The sequence below is a fragment of the Fistularia commersonii genome, chromosome 23 (genome assembly GCF_037954325.1).
Source record: "Fistularia commersonii isolate RoL2024-O1a breed Wild chromosome 23, RoL_Fcom_v1.0, whole genome shotgun sequence".
Lineage (NCBI taxonomy): Eukaryota > Metazoa > Chordata > Actinopteri > Syngnathiformes > Fistulariidae > Fistularia > Fistularia commersonii.
Window position 1 is genome coordinate 12,429,848 of NC_141306.1, and position 22,893 is coordinate 12,452,740.

Genomic DNA, 22,893 nt, shown 5'->3' on the forward strand with positions numbered 1-22,893 from the left:
CAACATTACAAGATACCACTCAACGAAGCCTGTTCCCGTCACTCCTCTGGCATCATTCACTCGGGATCCTCCGATCCACGCTCTCTGTTCTCCACCATAAACAAACTACTCAAACCGCACCACAATATCCCATCCACTTTCACCCCGGAAAAATGCGACCTCCTCATGTCATTTCTCACCTCAAAGATCGACACCATCCATAATCAACTTGCATCCTCCTCTGCCACCACCCCAGTCCCAGAGCCCCTACTCACCTCCCCTTCTATCCACCGACTCACTCACTTCTCTCCAATAACTACAGCAGATCTCACCAAAATACTCACCACCATGAAGCCATCCACCTCCCCCCTGGATCCCATGCCTTCAAATCTTGTCAAAGCCTGCCTCACCCCCCTTGCCCCACTCATCACCGATACCATTAACGCCTCCCTCACCTCTAGAACAGTCCCCACATCACTTAAGCTTGCTGCCATCACCCCTCTCCTTAAAAAACCTGGCCTCGACCCCGACGACCCCAACAACTTCCGACCCATCTCCAGCCTCACATTCCTCTCAAAAGCACTGGAAAGAGCTGTCACAGCACAATTAAATCAACACCTCTTCACACATGACCTGTATGAAACTTTCCAAACTGGCTTCAGAAACCAACACAGTACCGAAACAGCTCTTATCAAAGTAACAAATGACCTCCTTCTCTCCTCTGACTCCGGATCCCTCACCATCCTCCTCCTCCTTGATCTCAGCGCTGCCTTCGATACAGTCAACCATCAAATCCTCCTCAACCGTCTGGAATCATTAGGCATCACCGACACCGCCCTCTCCTGGTTCCACTCATACCTCTCCGGCAGATCTCACTACATCAACATAAACAACCATACATCTTCCACCACCCCCGTCCGACACGGAGTTCCACAAGGTTCAGTTCTTGGCCCCGTACTTTTCACCCTCTACATACTGCCACTTGGACACATCATCCGCCGCCATGGACTCCATTTCCACTGCTATGCTGATGACGCTCAGCTCTACATAAACACCAAAACAATCACTCCCGAAATCCTTTCCACCCTCACCGACTGCATCACAGACATAAAAACCTGGATGAGCCAAAATTTCCTCAAACTCAACAGCAACAAAACAGAAATTATCATATTCGGCCCAAAATCCTTGCTCAATTCCTGTCACAATCTCGCACTCTCCATTGATGGTCACTCTGTTTCCCCCTCCCCCCTGGTAAGAAATCTTGGAATCTACATGGACCCTGCACTCTCTTTTAGGCCACACATAAACCACATCACCAAAACATCTTTTTTCCACCTCCGAAACATAGCACGCCTCCGACCCACTCTTTCACCCTCTGCTGCTGAAACACTAATCCATGCATTTATCACCTCCAGACTCGACTACTGCAATAGTATCCTATATGGCCTCCCCCCTAATGCCCTTCAAAAACTGCAATATGTCCAAAACTCTGCTGCCCGACTACTTACCCGCTCCCCTTCCAGAGAACACATCACCCCCATCCTCCGTCACCTTCACTGGCTGCCCATCAAACAACGCATCCACTTCAAGATCCTCCTCACCACCTACAAAGCCCTCAACAACCTCGCCCCCCATATCTCGACAACCTTCTACGTCGCCACTCTCCAGCACGTCGTCTTCGCTCCTCGGATGCAAACCTCCTCACTCCAATCTCTAAGTCCAAGTACCGCACCCTGGGAGACAGAGCCTTCGCCATCGCCGCCCCCACCCTCTGGAACTCCCTCCCCCCAGCCATCCGAGAGTCAAACTCATTGTCTTCCTTTAAACACAACCTCAAGACCCACCTCTTCCAAACCACCTACAACACCTACAGCTCTTCCCATTAACTATGTGTATGTTCTATGTTTTCTGTTGTCAACTTGTAAAGCGTCTTTGTGTACCTTGAAAAGCGCTATACAAATCGTATGCATTATTATTATAATTAGCTGTTTACAGTAACTTGCTATTGCAAATTCTATTATTCTTTAGCCGAGTAGTAAAAAGGATCCCTGGGATCACCGGTGCCCCCTACCATGAGGCACCGTCACTGCGTGCCTCACTTTGTGTGTCTTCACTGTCGCTTTACGATCGCTCGGCACGAGAAACACGTTACAGTTGTTGACAAAAAAAAATTATAAACATCAGCTTAAGTATGGACATTTGGTACATATATTAGTGCTTGAAGTGTTTGAAAATTTTAATAGTGACATCCACAGAGACAGTAATACAGTCTCAGCCGCATAGCATGCCAGCGCAGATCTATAGTGGGCTCCGCTGGTTGCCATTTCACCGCGTGTCTCTTCTTCATATTTAAACGCTAAATGTGATTTTTTTTTCAGCAATTTTGAAAAAAAATGACTAAAACTGGTGAAGATAGGTGGAAAATAACTTTATAGTACAAATCACCGAATAAATAGAACCATTCAATTTATTTTTTCATTTAACATTTTTTTCCTTTCCATAGTGCAAGGTGAGGCCCGACCTTACCTGCCTCTACTGACTGCACGTCACTGCCTCTTTGCCATTCCAGACTTCCTCAGACAATACCAGAGCTCCTCTCTTGACACCCTGTCACATAATTTTTCTAGGTCTACAAAAACAGAATACAGCTCCCTCTGGTCTTTTCTGTACTTTTTTATTAGCATTCTCAACACAAATACTGCATCTGTAGTACTCTTTCTAAGCATGATGCCATACTGCTGTTCACAAATGCTGACTTCTGCTCTCAATCTACTTTCCACTACACTGTCCCATAACTTAATTGTGACTCATCAACTTTATCCCTCAATAGTTGCCACAATTCTGCACATCCCCCTTATTCTTAAAAATAGGCACCATCAACTTTGTCTCCATTCTTCAGGCATCTTTTCACTCCCTAAGATCCTGTTGAATAAACTAGTCAGAAACTCTACTGCTGTCTCTCCTAGACACTTCCACTCCTCCACAGGTGTATCATCAGGACCAGCAACCTTTCCACTCTTCATCCTGTTCAATGCCTTCCTCACATCACATTCACGAATCTCTGCTACTTTTTCCACATTCATCAGCTCTTCAAAGTACTCTGTATATACTCTGAATATTCTGTATCACTCCATCTAACTCATTCCAGAACTTCTCCTTCTCCTCAAACTCACATCCCACCTGCAGGGCACAGCCACTAACAACATTGAGCATCACACCTTCAATCTCCAACGTCAAACTCATAAGTCTATCTTACATTCTTTTCCCCTCCAGAACATTCCTAACAAACTCCTCCTTCAAGATAACTCCTACTCCATTTCTCTTCTTGTCAGTATCATGATAGTACAACTTAAAGCCTGCTCCTAAGCTTCTAGACTTACTACCTTTCCACCTGGTCTCCTGGACAGACACTTTCCTTCTCTGCATCATGTCTACCAACTCTCCACCTTTTCCTGTCATTGTGCCAATATTCAAAGTCCCTTCTCTCAGTCCCAGACTCTTTCCTTTCCTCTTCTCTCTCTGCTTCCAACAGGCTTTACCCCTTCATATAGGGATTTAAATTGGAATAAAATATGGGTGACCAGTAATAAATTCTTTCTCAACAATAAAGGAGGTTTCTTATTAAACTGCACACAACATATACTTAGAAAAAAAAAAAAACATTACAAAGATTTAGGATTGATAATGATGACTTGTGGTTTCAGTGGTATGCTGTACATGTAGAATCTATTTTACAATCATTTATACCATTAGAGGAGGACTGGATTCTCACTGCAACACCTAAAAAGGACATTTTTCTCCCCCTTGAACTCCGCACCAAGGAAAATGACTTTGCTTCTTTTGTACAACTTGTGTTGCTCTTGGGAAAATGTCATATTCACAGAAGGAAATGGATGAACAGCAGACCACACTTCCCAGACTTTCTTCAAGATGTGAATCACTACAGGACCACTATAAATGGTCTTCAGAATCAAAAGGCAGTAGGAACTAATATTTAAATATTCAGGTGTATGTGTTTCAGCGTCGAAAGTAGTTAAGTTTTACCCCTGGCGACACAGGTTTGTTGTGTATATAGATTTGTAAATAAAATAAAAAATAATAAAAAAAATATATTTTTGATTGATCCGCCCACCGCTATCACGTGCACAATAAGGCCAAGGCTGGTGGAAAAGAGCTTTCGACGGATCCCAAACTAGGGGCCCCATAAAGACTCGACGACAATGGAGTCGGAACTCTGCGGAGTAAGTTGTCCGTCGGTAAGTCGTCTCTCGGTATGCTTTGCACTGATTTCGACTCGGATTGAAGTGAATAGCTGATCGATTGATTCCAAAATGAAGCTGCAGCTCCAGGTACGTTGTTAAAAAAAATTTGAAAACTAAAGCGTCTTTCTGACGTCATAGTTGAGCAGAAACAAGAAACCTTGTTCAGGTTTGTTAGCAATGCGTCTTTTCCCGTCGATTGTGTTGTATTTTTAGATTTTGAAGCTCCACCCGCTGTCTCAACCTCGTGGTTTGTCTATGTTTATTATATTTTGTGTAAACACGATAGTCAATATTGTAGCGTGGGCGGGGAGACTGGCCAGCGGAACACCAGGTTCCTCTGCGATTGATGATGACGACCTGGGAGCTTCTATTGGTGGCGTTAAATAGCTCCATGGTTGACTAGCTGTACAATGCTATGTTCGATGTGTGACACTAACCTGCACCGTTAGTTATCGTAACGAGGGAAATGCACCGTCAAGGCTAACAGTTAGCGCTGAGAGACAGACCGCCCGAGTTTCGGCTGTTCATTGTAAATTAAAACCATCGTCGAAAGGACAATGTATCCTTGACTCCGCTTGTTGCTCAGATAAGCCTCAATTTGCCACAATACAGGTCCTTCTCAAAAAATTAGCATATTGTGATAAGTTCATTATTTTCTATAATGTAATGATAAAAATTAAACTTCCATATATTTTAGATTTATTGCACACCAAATGAAATATTTCAGGTCTATAGTTGCTTTAATACTGATGATTTTGGCATACAGCTCATGAAAAGTCAAAATTCTTATCTCAAAAAATTAGCATATCATGAAAAGGTACTCTAAATGAGCTATTAACCTTATCATCTGAATCAATGAATTAACTCTAAACACCTGCAAAAGATTCCTGAGGCTTTTAAAAACTCCCAGCCTGGTTCATTACTCAAAACCGCAATCATGGGTAAGACTGCCGACCTGACTGCTGTCCAGAAGGCCATCATTGACACCCTCAAGCAAGAGGGTAAGACACAGAAAGAAATCTCTGATCGAACAGGCCTTTCCCAGAGTGCTGTTTCAAGGCGCCTCAGTGGGACGTCTGTGGGAAGGAAAAAGTGTGGCAGAAAACATTGCACAATCAGAAGAGGTGACCGGACCCTGTGGAAGATTGTGGAGAATGGTGGATTCTAGCTCTTGGAGGAGCTGTGGAAGCAGTGGACTGAGTCTGGAGTAGAAACCTCCAGAGCCACCGTGCACAGGCGTGTGCACGAAATGGGCTACAGGTGCTGCATTCTCCAGGTCTAGCCACTTTTGAACCAGAAACAGCGGCAGAAGCGCCTGACCTGGGCTACAGAGAAGCAGCACTGGACTGTCACTCAGTGGTCCAAAGTATTTTTTTCGGATGAAAGCAAATTTTGTATGTCATTCAGAAATCAAGGTGAAAAATCAAGGAGTCTGGTGAGAAGGAAATGCCTGAAGTCCAGTGTCAAGTACCCACAGTCAGTGATGCTCTGGGGTACCATGTCAGCTGCTGGTGTTGGTCCACTATGTTTTATTAAGGGCAGGGCCAATGGAGCTAGTTATCAGGAGATTTTGGAGCACTTCATGCTTGCATCTCCTGAAAATCTTTATGGAGATGAAGATTTCATTTTTCAGCACAACCTGGCACCTGCTCACAGTGCCAAAACCACTGGTAAATGGTTTACTGAGCATGGTATTACTGAGCTCAACTGGCCTGCCAACTCTCCTGACCTGAACCCTATCGAGAATCTGTGGGATATTGTGAAGAGGAAGTTGAGAGACACCAGACCCAACACTGTGGATGAGCTTAAGGCTGCCATCGAAGCATCCTTGGCCTCCATAACACCTCAGCAGTGCCACCGGCCGATTGCCTCCATGCCACGCCGCACTGAAGCAGTCATTTCTGCAAGAGTATTAAAAACCTTTTTTATTGGTTGGATGACATGCCATTCTTTTGAGATCGGGATTTTTGTTTTTTCCTAATTTCTTTTGCCTAAATTATCAATATTAAAACAATAAAAGGCTTTAACTACTTCAGTTGCGTGCAATGAATCTAAAATATATGAAAGTTTAATTTTTATCATTACAGTATGGAAAATAAAGAACTTAATCATAATATGCTCATTTTTTTGAGAAGGACCTGTATTTGCTCATTCATACTTGTAAAAATGCAAATTTATCAGCTTGAAGTCCTTTTTCTATCCATTAGTTACTTCAATAAATCCACACACATTCATGGGTGTAACTGTTTTTCTGTATACTCCTTCACTACAGTCATGCACACATAGGTTAGTTGTAAATGTACAGACATAGAACCTGAAAGCATTCTCTGTCCATTGACCCATGTCTATAGCAATTACATTTTATTCTTACTGCAGCAAACACAGAGTTTCCCCACTTCTGGACAAATAAAGGACTATTTTGTCACTCAGTCTGAAACATGTTATAATGCAGCCTCAAGACGGCACAGATGGGTGTCTCCCTGGTTGCCATTCACTGTGGCGACACCTGAAGGGAAAAGCCGAAAGTAGAAGAAGAAAGTAAATATCATGTCACGATTTTTGCCTGCAAGACTCCCTCCAGAAAATAACTGAATTACTTGAATCCTCATAAATTTGCCCAACTTGTTCCCACTCAGCAGGATCCCACAGCTGAACCTGGGGTGTAACAGCAGCCAAGAAAGAAGCTATTTCTGTTCTGTTTAAATTTGTCTGTTGGATTTGATGATACCACAGATGTGTCCTCGCTTCAACATTTAACAGACAATATTGTCCCTTATTAACCCCACAGTGTGGAAATCAGTTTTTTATCAGCAGTTTTATTTATTTTTTATTTATTTTTATTTTTTTTTTACTGTTTGTACAATTTTCTACTATTATTTATTATTTTTAGGTTTTTCTTGTAACTCTGGCACAACAATTTCCTTCGGGATAAATAAAGTTGTTCTTATTAGCAATAAGGACAGTAAGAATAGCCAGGTATTTTTACAAAATGTTTTTTTCCCATTCTAAGTCTGTACATTTACAGCTAAACATGCATGATTGTAGTGACTTGTGTTCGCAGAAAAAAAAATTACCACTCATGAATGTGCATGGATTTGAGTGAAGTGACTGAAATGAATAGAAGAGCTTCATCTGTAAATGTGCATTTTTTGCAACAATAACTGTGCACAGATATTGACTTTGATTTTTCCCAAAGAAGTAACTTCTATCCTCTGCATCACCCTAAAGGTTTGTCTGTTGGAATAATTAATTTTCAATGTTTCTGTGTTCTTGTGATTGTAATGGGGGACGAGGCAGTGAAATCAGACCGACCCAGTCTCTCCCTGTCATGAAATGTAGCCAGTCAGTTGCCTGGTATTTACTTATTTTTGCATTGCATTGCCTAGAATGTGTAAATTAAAAATGTGAGTTGCCAGTTTGTGCACGGTTAGACTCATTAAATTGAATTGTTTGGTATATTCATTAGACCCAAAGCCAAATTTAAATACAATCTTAAAGTCATGTTCCTTTTTATGTCTGTTAAACCTTTCTCTCACTGAGGAGTTGTTCTGACTTTGTTTCCTCTTTAGTTTGTGAGCCCTGAGGGTCTGCATTCATTGCGAGCCTGGATGGAAAACACTGGCACAGAGCTGATTCAAGTTAATGGGCAGAGGAAGTATGGAGGACCACCCAAAGGTAAGACAGGCTCGTACTGCTCCGCTAAGACATACAACCTGCCCATCAGACAAGTTCTGTGTCTCCTACTGTGCCATTATAACTAGTATAAGACTTTGAATAAACCTTAGCAAAATTACTTTCTACATTTCCATCAAACACTTAAATAAAAGTAGACCCTAACATGACTAAATGTTTTTTAAAATATGCATCATAGTTTTGTGTTTAATTTCTAGAAATCATACCTGTAGCTTAGTGTTTTAATCCATGATTTGAGGGAACTTTATCAATCTGAAGCCTTATCTCTATCTGTACTCTTTTGCTGTGCTATTTGGTCACTATTTGTTTTTGGTATAAAATTAGAATGATGAGGTAGACTGGATGCAGCATAGATGAAGATGTTGAGATTTCTTGGGGAGTGAGGGGGATAGATAGGATCACAAATTAGTCCATCAGCAGGACAGCACATGTCAGATGTTTTGGAGATAAGATCAGAGAGGCCAGAGTCAGATCATTTGGACATGTACAGAAGGTAGATAATGAAGATATTGGTAGAAGGAGGCTGAGGTGAGAACTACCAGGCAGGAGGCATAGAGGAAGACCAGAGAGGAAATTTACGAATAGAAGGAGAGAGTCCAGGAATGCAGTTGGTGAGAAGGGAAAAGAAAATCAAAATTACTTATCAGTTCAGGTATTAACTGTGCAGTGAATTAAGTGCAGTGAATGCAGTCTTAAAATCATTTGACACCTTTGGGAAGCTTTATAATAAACCAAACGTGTGTGTGTGTGTGTGTGTGTGTGTGTGTGTGTGTGTGTGTGTGTGTGTGTGTGTGTGTGTGTGTGTGTGTGTGTGTGTGTGTGTGTGTGTGTGTGTGTGTGTGTGTGTGTGTGTGTGTGTGTGTGTGTGTGTGTGTGTGTCTCACAACTCTTAATGAAAAAACTTCAATCGCAAATACAGTGGATGGTATCTATGCATATTTTTTTTTATGATTTTTTTTATTCAAGGCTACGAGATTTGAGTATGCTATTTTACTGAAGACAGAACAAATTGAAAATGGTGATTCAGATTTGAAAATAGATTCATAAAACAAAAAACCCTCAGATGCGATTCACCATCCATCTATGTCTGATTGTGATAGAAAAATCTCCTGAACACAGGAGTTAGTTACGTGGAGCACAACTTAAGATCTTCTAACTATCAGCAGAACAGAGCCTGAAAACGACACAACAAAGATGTTTATAAAGACACGCTCAGTGAAATAACATAGTCTTTACTCTCATCTTTTTGTTCTTCCCAAATATGTTCTTCCCAAATTCATGTGTTAGAATGACTCATTAATCATATCTTAATATATATTTACATAGTAAACAAAGTATGCCTGTCCTGTGGAGGGATTTTCATCCCAGGAACACTTCAAGTAAGGGGAGTCTTCCTGTCAAGATGGTATTACCTTGCAGCTTCATACCAGAGACAGTGTTCTCCAGTATATCAACATTTTCATGATATACATGCATGGACGTTTCTTGTATTTTTACCTCCTGTTTACACAGAGTACACCAAAGATCAAAAAATATTAAAAAACAAAAGTTAAATAAAAGTTAGATGCATAGCAACTTTTAAAGGACAGGCTCTCCCAGCTGAATGTGCCAGACTCCACCTGCAGGTGGCTCACAGGAGGCAGCACGTGAAGCTGGGAAAACACGTATCTGCCTCCAGGACCATCAGCACCGGATCCCCCCAAGGCCTTGTTCTTTCCCCTCTGCTCTTCTCAATCTATACCAACAGCTGCACCTACAGTCACCAGTCTGTGAAGTACCTGAAGTTCATGGACAACACCATCTTCATTAGACTCATCTCTGGTGGGGATGAGTCTGTCTACAGACGGGAAATCGACCATCTAGTGACCTGGTGCAGTCGGAACAACTTGGAGCTAAATGCTCAGACACGCAGACACAGACAGACACACATCAGAGCAAGAGAGATCAATAATTTCACACATAAGTCGCTCCAGAGTATAAGTCGCACCCCCGGCCAAACTATGAAAAGAACTGCGACTTATAGTCCGAAAATACGGTAATGTCCCACTGAGTGCATTAATGACACATCAGCTCATAAAGCAGACAAGGTCATGTCGTATTTTTCTAATTTGGATTTTTAACATGATTATTTAGGAATCTTATAGTTCTGTTTTAAAAGAATTGGCAGTCTTCTGTTTAGTTATGTACAGTCAGGCACATGCGTTATAATAATACGCATCTTGTGGGGAAACCCAGTAGACTAAAATAGACTTGTACAATAGCACAGAACCTTCTCCTCTTTTAACCAGACTCAAATTATATGCTCTTCCTCGTGTAAGAAAATGTAATGCCATTCCACAGCGGACCCAGTGAGTGTTGAAGGAGAAACTTGTATTGTCATTTTGATGCATGTTCAAGTTTTCCCATGCAGAGGTCTGGAGCAAAAAGACAGACAAACACCTGAGCGTAGTACATACATAAATATACCTAGCCTGGTGTAGTCCAACCTGGAATCTCACCAAATTGACAACTAACCCCAACGACTATGGATATCAAATACCAGAACAGCATTGAATAGCACAGGTCCTTCAGTAACAAACATATGTAACTGAAGAAACAACAAGATTCAGCTGCTTCCTCTCAGGCTGCTGTGTAAAATAAATAAGCAGCAAGAAAACTGAATTTATCTTTCTAGTGTTCCAGTAAGATCCAGCTTTCTGTCACTCTTGTCATGAAGACAGATGCAGGTGGACACACTTTTGTTCAAGAATAGGCTGTTCTTTAAGAAGGCTTAATTTGGGCTCAGGGCTCGGCTCACCCCAAGTTACGCTGCCTGAGGCTTACTCTGCTGAGGGATATGCCATAACACATTCCCTTTATTTTCTCACAAACTTGCTTTCTTTCTCTCTCCCCTTCTCTCTTTTTTTTCCCCAGAACGGTATTTGGCGCTGTATAAATACAATTTACTTGACTTGTCATGGATAATCAGGTGCTTTTCGCCTCGGTTTTCTCCTCCACTGGCAGATTGGAATGGCCCCACCCCTGGAGGCCACTGCGAGGTCTTCATCCGTGGGATCCCGCGGCAAACCTACGAACACGTGCTGATTCCCCTTTTCAGCTCTGTGGGGCCGCTCTGGGAGTTCCGTCTCATGATGAACTTCAGCGGCGAAAACCGTGGCTTTGCCTTTGCCAAATATGCCTCAGCGGATGTGGCAAGTGGTGCCATCCTTCAGCTCAATGGTTATGTTCTGAAGCCCGGCTCTATGCTCGTAGTCCGCCATAGCATAGACAAGAAACATCTCTTGATGGAAAACCTTCCAGTCACCACCGAACCAGGTGATCTTTTTCAGGTACTGCAGCAACCTCATGCAATCACTGTCTTTTCAGGCTAAAATTATAAGTCATGAATTTCATTGTTACCATCAGGATCTCACCATCTTGATTTATATTTCAAGATAGAGCCTATTTAACCTCAATGCCTGTAGTTTTATGTCTGCAGCTTTATTTTTGGGGGGTTGAGTTGGTAAAGTATGAAGGTTTTAACGTTCCCTCAGATGTAACTTAAAACTCCTAAAGGGCTTATTGTTTTTTCTTAAAGACTGGACTTAGAACTCAAGAAGCCTCTCAGATGTCAATCGCCACAATAAGATTTGACACAAACTTCCCTCAAATACGTTGGAACAAAAAGGCCTTTTGCTCAAAAAAACAAAAATTAGAATCAATATCTGCTTCCAGTAATTACAATGTAGCCACTCAACACAAAAATAGCTGTCACAGTTAAACGCATGACTCCCTTTCAACTTGCAAGCTTTATGTAATTACTGCTGCTTTTCTTTTCTATCACTGAGTCGGCTTAACCAAAATGATTTCCATAAATGCATTGATCGATATCCTGTTGTTCAGAATTGGTCAACAAGTGCCAAAAATCAGGTCTGTAACAGAATTATTCATCAACTCAGGCAGCACTTAGTCTTCTCTTGTAGATGCAACATTGAGTCCAGGATGCGTGGTATAGATAATGAATGCATAAATTAATATATATCAGTGGATTTGTTTTAATGGCTCTGAGTCCGAAAATTAGAACCATCATACCCTGAATGTGTCTTCTCAATTGTTGCTCCCAGGTTCTCTGTGCAATGACGGAGGGTGTGAAAAATGTTGGTTTGTTCACTGGGCATGAACAGAGTACGTCGGCCTTGGTGACCTTCGCCTCTCATCATGCTGCTGCAATGGCTCGGAGGGTGCTAATGGAAGGTAGATGAGATTAAATAAACGTTTTTATATTTTTCCCCAATGTTGGTCTAAAAAATTTGCATGTTTAGCACCAGAGGTCTGTGAGGGGAATTATATTTGTATGCATCTTCGAAGAAAGCATCAATAATAGAGCTCCATTAAGACTAAAACATTTTGAAACAATATACTATGTTTTTGGAATTCACCGTCATTCATCTTTTTTCCTCAATTATTGTTAAATTCATTTTTGGCCCAGTTGTCCTTCATTTACTTTCCAAATTGTTTACCTTTGGCAAAAAGGTTACAAATACAGAAAAGATGTCTAATCTACAGAAAGCTATACAGTACAAGCAAGATAGATAGACCTTTTTAAGCAGTTAATGCAAGCTTTAATGAAACCCTCCACACCTAATTTGGCAAAAAGGGGGCAGAAAACATCAATGATTAAAAGTTGTTATTCCCGAGAGAGCAATGAACAGCTCCACTTCCAGGCTAAATATCCAGACCTGGATTGTCTTAACTCCAGCTGCTGCAAAGCCTTTCAAATTCTGCCTTGACAGACTATTTTACTAGACTTTAACAGACTGTTATGTGTCCCCAAAGAAGAAGTACCGTTCAAGATGCTGATCATATCTTAGCTACACAATATATATAGCAATTTGCACACAAAAAGGAAGACTCAAGCTTTGGAAAAATTATATCCTATAAAATAATCTAACATTTTTTTATGGAAAAAAAGACATGATAGCAGAGCCAGGCTATGACTCACAACTGTTCCCAACTGTACAAATGAATCCTGAAAACATGATCATCTGTACCGAGGGAGAGGATCGTAGCTTCCTTTTGAAAATATCGGTCTATTTAAGACATTCCTCATTCCCTGACTCAATCATCAGCTTCCTGAATGCTTGTCTTCCACCATTGTTTCTTCATCAGCATTCAAGAGGGATTTAGAATTGGACATCTCAGTCAGCTGGTGGGAACAGCCCATGAAGCCAAAGCTGAAGAAGATGTGGCCTCTTAGAAAACCCTCCTGCTCATCATTACAACACCCTCTCCACTGCTGTCAGTTCTGCCTCCAGCTTGGTCATCAGTCCAGCAACTCTGACAGACCTCTGCAGGGAAATTGGAGGATCCGTTGCCCTGCCAGGCTCCACCTGGGACCATCTGGTGCCCTCAGCAGTCCCAGAAACCCCAATGTTTCTGCTTTATAATGTGTGAAATGAGTCAGCTTTGCATGCCACTCTTTAATTGAACCAACTGTCAAGATGAAGGAGATGGATCATTTTTCTTTAACCCTACCACTGAAGCACCCCTGGATATCCCCAGGATGGACACTGTTAGTGTTGTTCTTGGACCCACTGTCTACCATAAACAGGAGGCAGATATGCAGGCGGTAGCCCTAGAGGTCCAATGATCTCTCTTCATGATGCGTCTCTCCGTCACAGTTTGATTTTTCAATGTTTTAAATAACATGTTTAAATAGTTTGATTTATGCATGTTTTGTTATGAATAGTTAAATGGTTTGCCTTTGTTTTATGCATGTTTCTTTTGGTGCATTGGAGTTTGATTGGTACATTTTTATAAAGTTTTGTTTAAAAACAAAAGTGACTTTGGTGTGTTACATGAAATTAAGAGGTTTGAGTTTTTACAAAGAATTCTGACATGCAGTTGCGACCTGCTATTTCATTGCCCTCATGCATTGACAGCAGGAAATAAGATCCAGTATTTTTGCATTAGAGGCTGTTGTCGAAACTCATTTAGAATCTAATTAAAATCAAGTTTTAAAATTAATAAGCAATCTATGTATTGCTTAATAATGTACAACACAAAATATAAGATTGGTTGGTGAAAACAAAGTTTCAGCTCCAGAAGATTTTAATTGTTGCTATTTTGTGTAGCGAAGCGCTGTTTCTGAACTTGACATTCAAAACAATATGGAAACACAACCTCAGAGCAAAAAATTAAACTTGATAAACTGTATAGCAGGGCTTAACAATTCAAAAATCATGATCCTGTATATTGATACTAACTGATTTATTCATATGAGGACATTCTATGCATTTTAAAAGCCTTTTCACATGATCATCCATGTCTGACCTAAAAGTGGCTATCCCACAGGGAGGGGATCACTGGCTGAACACGGTTCTGCGGCAAAATGGTGAGGAAAGCTGAAAACAGCACATTGTAGAAACACATTTCACCAACCTGCGGGTGGCAATAACTGCCTCTAACCTTTTGGCCAACACGATGAGTAAGCAAGAAGAGACGTGACAACAAATTGAATTTCTGGTCGTGTGATTGGCACAGATAAATAACTTGTGTTGGCTTTCCCTTCTTGCACAGGTTCTAAATATGAAATCCTATGGCATTTTTGTCCTGTCAAATTATGGCCCTGTACAAAGATGGAAGGTGAAAGTATCTTAGCAACTCAACAAGCTGTCAGTAAGTCATGTAATGAGTGTCACTGTCTGCCACAGTTACAGGAATCTTTAGTGGCAATTTGACTGTCAACTTTCATCACAAATGTGAGTATGGCAATGAAGGGAAGGTGTGCAACACACACACACACACACACACACCACACACGTAAGGCTGCATCTAACAATATATCTGTCTTAATCAGCCGTAGCAGTTTTCGAGTACGCATTTATACATTGAATGTCATCAGGTTATGAGGTGGCTGAGTTTGCACGCTCTCCCATGCACTTCCTCACCTGTATCTGGTTTCCTGACACTGTCCAACAACATGCAGAAGATTAATTGGAAAAAAAAAAAGGGAAAATTGCCCTTACTTATAACCAGTCCAGGGTGAACCCCACCTCTTGCCCAATGACAGCTGGTATGGGTGCCACCATCACCCATGACCCTAAGTGTAGGATAAGCGGTCGATAATAGGTGGATAGAGTTGGCTGAGCTGTAAATTTGGCTTCAACCCTTAAATGTTTTTGTGGCATCCTTTTGTCTGCGTGAGGGCCCAACATGTAACCTATAAAAGTCTCAAGCACAAATGATCTATGACAAAGAAATTTTGTGGCCTCATGACTGCTTTTTAACATGGATGGGGGCTTCATCTGTGATCTCCAGGTCTAGTGGAGCGGTATCCAGACAAATGTGAAGCAGCTGGGTTAAAAATCAGCACCTCCGACTTCCGGTGACGCAATGTACTGAGACATACGCACGGAGTTGAGCTCTCCCGAAAATTGGTAGTATTCGGGTGTTCATGAAAAAATACTTGACAGTTTAATGGTGGAACAGTGAGCCTGAAGCATTGCAGATTAGGATGAGACACACGGAACGCAGCAAAACAGCAAGAAGAAGCGAAAGGAAAACATCGGGCGCCATCTTCCCCAAGCCAGGTGAGCGGAAAAACGGATGAACAGAACATGGAGAACATTCTTCGCGAGTTGAAAGAGTTGAGGAAAGAAAATAAGCAAGCATTTGCAGACACTAAGGAACAATTAATTAGACTGGAGGTGTCGGTCACGGACTTGATTCAAAGGATGGAGAAGCTAGAGCGGAGAACTGAGGAAGCGGAGACCAGGGTATGCCAGGCGGAGGACACAGGCCAGCGCCATGAGAGGATGCTGAGGCACCTGTTGAAACGGGAGGCGGCCCTGACAAACATGTGCGACGATCTACAGAACCGGAACCGCCGCAACAATCTGAGAATTTATCAAGTCCCCGAGGAAAGTGAGAAAGGTGACATGATTGGTTTTGTGAGGGACTTAATTGAGACGGCGCTACAACTCCCGCCCGAGCTAAACATAAAAATCGAGAGAGCACACAGATCACTGGGGCTAAAGTCTGCGAGTTCAGCGCCTCCGCGCTCCATTATCGTGAGGTTTCTGGATTATACAGTAAAGGAAGCAGTGCTGCGACAAGCGTGGGCCCAAAAACGAGTGAAGTTACAAAAAGGAGAGATTTACTTCGACCAGGATTACTCTCCAGAAATACAGAGGAAGAGAACGCGGGTCCGAGGAGTGATCAAGCAGCTGAAGGACAAGGAGATCCGGGCAATGTGCCGCTATCCGGCGCAGCTGAGAATCAACTTGGAGTCGGAAGGGAAAACGTTTCCTACGCTGGTGGATGCTGTGCCAACGTTGAAGAAGTTGGGCATCGAGTTGCAGGTTAGTGAGAGAGAGAGACTGGAATGGGAACTCTCAAAAGACACATGGCAAAGACAGGATGGTGGGAAGAGAGAAAGAAAGGACACATCACTGTCCGCCGCAGACCTGCGGCTGTTTTGCTGGACTAAAATGATGAGGAGGACTGTGCCCGGGTAATGTTAAAATAATTAGATAACATTATTACTGTCAACCTTAAAGTTCTATGTGTATTACTGTTCATAGTTTAAACAGCCGAATATGCTGAAGTTAAGTGAATCATATTGTAAAGTTATTGAGAGGAGAGTTAACTCTGCTATTGTTTTCAATTAATATTTTTTTAGGATGAGACCCGTGTTGGGATCACCGCCTCACCAAAGATTTTGTTTTTTTCTATGGTCTGTGGTTTGGACAGCACTTAGTGCACTTTTCCCAGAGGGAATCTTAAGTCACAACCCTCTGCCTGCATTACAACAGGAGCTGGGCAGATCGCTGTACTCAGTTGGACTATTGGAAGTCACATATGCTTATTTTATTTTTTCTGTTCTGTGTTTTAAGAGTTCTTATTTCCTTGACATGTTGGTTAGGTCCGCACAAGTGATTTTTGTTACTACTATGGCAAGGATAGTTACTTTATGCAAAGGTGAATCTGGGGAGAGTAAAATGAAAATAAGAAATGCCGATTTATGTCAGAGGTAGGGATTGTCGGTTATAATGTCAAAGGATTAAATAATCCTGTAAAAAGAAAGAAAATGCTGACTCAGTTGAAGAAATTTAATTGCTCAATAGCGTTTCTACAGGAAACTCACTTAAATGAGGTAGAACATAAGAAATTGAGGAGAGACTGGGTTGCACAGGTATTCTATGCTTTTTGTTCAAACAGCAGAAAGAGAGGAGTAGCAATTTTGATTAGTCATTCAATTAGTTTTGCAATTCAGAGAGAAGTGAAGGATAAAGCGGGGAGATATATACTTATCATGGGAACAGTAGCTGGAGTAGAGCTAACTATCATGAATATCTATGCCCCTAATGAAGATGACCCCAATTTCTTTAAAGAAGTGGCAACTGTAACGGCAAGAGAAGCCAGAGGTACTATAATTTTAGGAGGAGATTTCAATTGTGTTTTAAACGTAAAATTGGATAAAACTCCTTCTTATTATGGGCCCATTAGCAGGAAATCCAGGGCAAAACATATGTTGGAAGAATAAGGACTTGTGGATGTTTGGAGGGCGAAGAACCCAACCACGAGAGATTTCACCTTTCTGTCCATGGTACATGGGTCATACTCAAGAATTGATTTGATTTGCATTTCAAAACAAAGCTTATATAAAGTCAGAGAATGTGCTAATGAACCTGGTACCCTATCTGATCATGGTCCTGTATATATGAAATTAAATTTAGGCTTTGGTTGGCACTTCAAATACTGGAGACTAAATATTTCATTGTTGACAAATCTGTTGTGTAGGACTAGGTGTTGGTATCCCTTGATGAAAGCATGCCTTAGGCACCAATGAGACTCTGTGGGGTTTCAAGTGAGCGATGGCCTCCTTCGGGTTGTCAAGTGAGCGCCCTCCTTCATGGATGTTTTGCTGATTGGCCCACGACATCTCCAGAGGGTTCAGCAGTGAATCCCAGCGTCCCAGGTTCACTCCCTAGATGCCATCAGCTCACCTGAAGGCCCACGTTGGATCTCTTCTCTTTAGCCACAGCCACTGGCTCCCATTTTCAGCAGCCCTGGAGAAGTCCTTGACTGCCTGTCTGTGGGCATGTCCTTTAACTCCCATCTCCCTGAGTAGCCTAGATGTTGACGTGGCTATGAAACCTCTGCAGCCTACTTCCAGTGGACGAACCTTTGCTTTCCAGCCTTGTCGCTGAGCATCTGTGACAAGTTCAGCATATCTCAGCTTCTTCTGTTTATAGGCCTCCTCCACTGCACCCTCCCAGGGCACTGTGAGCTCTATGATGTAGATGAGGCTGAGAGACGATGACCACAGAACAAGGTCTTGTCGCAGGTTGGTGGATGCAATCTAAGCTGGGAAGCAAAGTCTCTTGTCCAGGTCCGCTAGCAGCTTCCAGTCCCGTGCACTGGCTAGTGGCCCAAGGTCAGTTCTCGTGGGGGGGAGGCTGGCTTGCCCCTCCTGCACGAATGGAGTTGTGTGCCAACGGGATGACGGAGGAGGAAGGGTGTTTACGCTCGTCCGGCGAGTTTCCAGCACCGCTGCAAGACATTTTAGTTCCTGGTTGTGTCGCCAGGTATAACGGCCTTGTGTGAGGCTGGTCTTGCATCCCAATAGGATGTGCTTCAATTTTGCTGGGCTTGAGCATAGAGGGCATGTAGGGTCTTCGCCATACCACTGGTTTAGATTTGCAGGAGAAGGCAGGACATCATTGGCTGCCCTGATGGTCAAGCTCGCCCTGAAGGCCTCAATCTCCCACAGATCTTTCCAGCAGATCTTCCGCTTCTCGACTCCCTCCCATGTCATCCACTGCCCTTGCTTCGCTTGTGACACAGCTTGTGCACGCCTTCTGCTTCCTCCTCCCAGCGAACTTCCTGGACCACCAGCTTGCGTCTCTGGGCTGGATTGGCCTTGCTCCAGGCTAGTGTACTGGCCCCGAGCCCAAGTCCACTCCTGCCCTCCTGAACCCGGCCCACGATGTCCCTGTGTCTGTGGGCTGCCTTTGCCTGTTCAGCTGCAGCCAGCGGGGTCCACTTCCTCCCAGTTGCCAGGATAGGGGGCGCTTGGGCTACGAATGGGTCGCTTGAACCCAATAGCATCATCTCCAATCTGACTTTGGCACACTTGTACTCCTCTGCCAGACTGGAAATGGGCAGGTGTAGTATCCCTTTGCTGTAGAGCCCAATGCTGCAGAAGCACTTGGGAAGACCACGCCACTTCCTTGCATATGAGTTGACCAGTCTCTCCAGCTTTTCTACCTTTGAGAGTGGAACCTCATAGAGGGTTAGGGGCCACAGGAGGCGTGGGAGTAGGCCATACTGCAAAAGCACCAGAGCTTTAGCTTGCCCTTAAGCAGGGTTCTGTCAATGTTCTCCAGGCCACTGGCAACCTCCTTCCTGAGCTGCTCTATTTGCTCTTTGTCCTTGAGGGAGGCGTCATACCAGCGACCTAGGCTCTTCACAGGCTTCTCCGAAACCATTGGAATTGGTTCCTCGCCAATGTAGAAGCGGTGGTCTAACAGTTTCCCCTGTTTCCCCCATAAACATAAAAAAAACAATTGATGTGTACTTCAAAATTAATGATAATGGATCAGTATCCCCCTGGACTCTTTGGGAGGGGGCAAAGGTGGTGCTGAGAGGGAAATTGAAATTGCGGTTAGATTAAACAGACAGAGAATGGAAAAGGAAAAACAGCTGGAAAGTGACATAAAAAGACTAGTACGTGAACACAAAATGACAAGGGACAAAAATCTCTTTAGACAAATACAAGAAAGTAAAACCTCCTTGGATGAACTTCTCTCTTGAAAAGAAGAGGGAGCACTTCGATACACTAGCCAAAGGTACTATGAAAAGGGAAATCGGGCGAGCCGGCTACTTGCCTTTCAACTGAGGAAACAACAATCAAGCCGTATTGTCCCAAAGATAAAACACCCCTCCTCTCTGACCGAGGTCTCCCTCCCAGAGGAGATAGCTGAGGCATTCCAAACTTGTTATAAAAATCTTTATCATACGTCAGGAGAAACACAAGACAAAAGGAAATTAGAAGATATATTCAAAAATCTTAATTTAAGAAAACTCTGCATCTGAGGTGGACGAATTAATTGCTCCTATCCGAGAAAACGAGATACAAGACATTATTAAATCATTAAAAAACAACAAATCCCCTGGCACAGACGGTCTACCAGGTGAATTTTATAAGGCCTTTGGAGAGGAGCTCGTGCCAAAACTTTGCCAGATCTTTAATTATGCCTTACAGGAAAATGACGCACCTAAGAGCTGGTCTGAGGCAGTAATAACGGTTATACACAAGGAGGGGAAAGATCCGTTAGATTGTGGTGCCTATAGGCCGATCAGTTTGTTGGGGAATGACGTGAAGATTATTAGTGCCATATTAGCAAATAGAATGCAGAAATACTTGGGTAAATTGATTAACCCAGACGAGACCGGTTTCACACCGGGTCGACAAGGAGCAAATAATATTAGAAGAGCATTAAATGTACAATCAGTGGCAAGACATTCAGTTCACCCGTCAATGCTTCTCAGTCTAGATCAGAGAAGGCGTTCGACAGGGTGGACTGGACATATCTGAAATTTCCTATGGAACGAATGGGATTTAATTTGACATTTATAAAATGGATTGAAGCACTGAATAAAGACCCAGTATCAAGAGTCAGGGTGAATGGGTGCTGCTCCCAATTTTTTCACCTTAAAAAAAGGAGTTGGGCAGGGAAACCCAATCTCGCCTATTTTGTTCACATTGTGTATTGAACCGCTTGCTGAATTGATAAGGACAAAGGATCAGATCGAGGGAATAGTAGATGAAGGAGGGGAGATGCACAAAATTTCGTTGTTCGCGGATGACGTTCTTTTGTTTATAAGAAATCCTCAGTCATCTATACCGGCCCTTATGCAATGCCTGAGGGACTATGGGGAGGTGTCAGGGTACAAGGTGAATGAGGGGAAATCAGAAGCAATGATGATAACAGGATGCTGGCCGACATGCTTGGATGGACAGGTGAAATTCAAGTGGTCAAAAGGGGGCTTTAGATACCTGGGAATCATTCTCACACACACGACACAAGTCAGCTATATAAGGCAAATTATGGTAAACTGATTTCTCAGATCAAAAATGACATGGAAAGATGGGAGGTGCTTCCTTTGTCCTTATTTGGGAGGATAGAAAGTATCAGGATGAATGTCCTACCTAGAATGCTGTTTCTGTTCAATGCTCTGCCTATCACTGTTCCTGTATCTAGCTTTACATCACTGGATAAGCTCATTTCCAAATATATATGGCAGAACAAGAGGCCTAGAGTGAGATTGAAAATACTCTGAGTTACTACCTGGCAGCACAACTTGGAAAATTGGTCTCATGGATAAAACTAGATATGGACACAAGATGGGTGCATATAGAGCAAGGTTCAGTTAAAAATGTGTCGCTTTCAACTCTTCCCTTTCTAAATTCAAAAGCAAGATGTGGACTTAAGATACAAAATGAATATGTCAACCATACAATAAAGGTTTGGGAAAAGACAAGACGATTCCTGAATCTACCTCCATCTCTATCGAGGGCAGCAAAAATAACAGCAGCAGGTGACTTTCTGCCAGCAAAGATGGACGGTGGTTTCATTAGATGGGCAGGGAAGGTTTAATCACAATTAATCAGTTATTTGAAGGGAGAACTCTGAGGGCTTTTTCACAACTTCAGGCAAAATACGGCATTGACTCTGAGGATTTATTTAGATATTTTCAAATTCGACATTATTTGATGACACACAAAGAATGGGACAATATTAAAGAAGCTTCAACTAATTTTGAACAATATTGGATTGAGATAGTTGAGAACAAAATGAACATTAAAAATACAATATCAGATATATATGGCAGGATACGTATGGACACTTTAGTGGACACACTGGATGTGAAAGCTAAGTGGGAACTGGAATCTAATGCCGTGATTGCTGATGGAGAATGGGAGAGTTCTTGGTTGCCCTGGCAAAAATGTTTAAGCAGCCCAACATGGAGGGAGTTCAGCTGGAAGTTAAGAAAAAGGTATTTTAAAACTCCCTTGATAATAGCTTCTTATGAGAATAACTGTTCTCCCCTGTGTTGGAGGGGCTGTGGCATAACGGGGGACTTTTCCCACATTATTTGGGACTGCCCTAAACTGATGAAATTCTGGGAAGAGGTAAAAAAAACAAATAAGTGAGATCTTAAAATTAAACAGACTAATTGATCCACAGCAATTGTTATGGGTAAAGCACCAACAAGCGAATTAAGGAAAAACCAGGTGTTTTCGCTTCGAGTTCTTCTATTAATTGCACATAAAATGATCACAGTAAACTGGCTCAAACCCCACCCACCCACCCTGGACCAGTGGCGTCAGAGGCTTAAGGATGTAAACTGCATGGAACGCATAACAGCAAACTTACGACTTCAGACAGACCTATATCTTGACAAATGGGCATCCATCAAAAAATATTTGGAGAGTTGAATATATTATCTCTATTTGACTGAGTTAGATATTTGTTTTTTTTTTAATTTTTTTTATTTTTCGCTTGCTAGTGAGGAAATAAGTGACCTATAAAGAATATTGTATAATGTGTATTTTGTCATGAGGTTTTGTAAGAATGTGTGTGACTCTGCCAAGGAACCTGTTCTAATAAATGTTCAAAAAAAAAAAAAAAAAAATCACTGAAATCAAGCCACAGGTTCAAAAGATATAGCCATGTGTCCAAAAAGCGCTTATCTCACCGAGTTGAAGCGTTTTTGGTACAGAGTGTAATGGTGATGAAATATGTTAAAGAGGACATGATCCTGCACAATTTATGTCAAAATCCCAGTATTTCAGCCACAGAAAAATAAGATATAGCCTTGTGGTAAAAAAGTGCTTATCTCACCGAGTTAAAGAGTTATTTACACTTTCAACCAAAAACGAATAGTCTTTCAAGCTGGTGTCTGGTGC

At 42.3% G+C, this 22,893-nt stretch overlaps 1 protein-coding gene across 1 annotated transcript; it reads left to right on the forward strand.

Annotated features, from left to right (window-relative positions):
- Positions 1-4,310: 4,310 nt before the first annotated feature.
- LOC147221058 (dead end protein 1-like) lies at positions 4,311-13,563 on the forward strand. The gene is made up of 6 exons (XM_086170123.1): positions 4,311-4,328; positions 7,811-7,916; positions 10,938-11,263; positions 12,038-12,167; positions 13,083-13,158; positions 13,476-13,563. The coding sequence occupies exons 1-6, from the start codon at positions 4,311-4,313 to the stop codon at positions 13,561-13,563; spliced, it is 744 nt and encodes a 247-aa protein (XP_086026249.1).
- Positions 13,564-22,893: the final 9,330 nt, after the last annotated feature.

Bases quoted from the DNA above. Each gene is read 5' to 3' on its own strand.
- LOC147221058 (XM_086170123.1), top strand. The intron at 7,917-10,937 runs GTAAGACAGGCT...CTCCACTGGCAG, and splicing joins GTATGGAGGACCACCCAAAG to ATTGGAATGGCCCCACCCCT. The intron at 11,264-12,037 runs GTACTGCAGCAA...TGTTGCTCCCAG, and splicing joins AACCAGGTGATCTTTTTCAG to GTTCTCTGTGCAATGACGGA.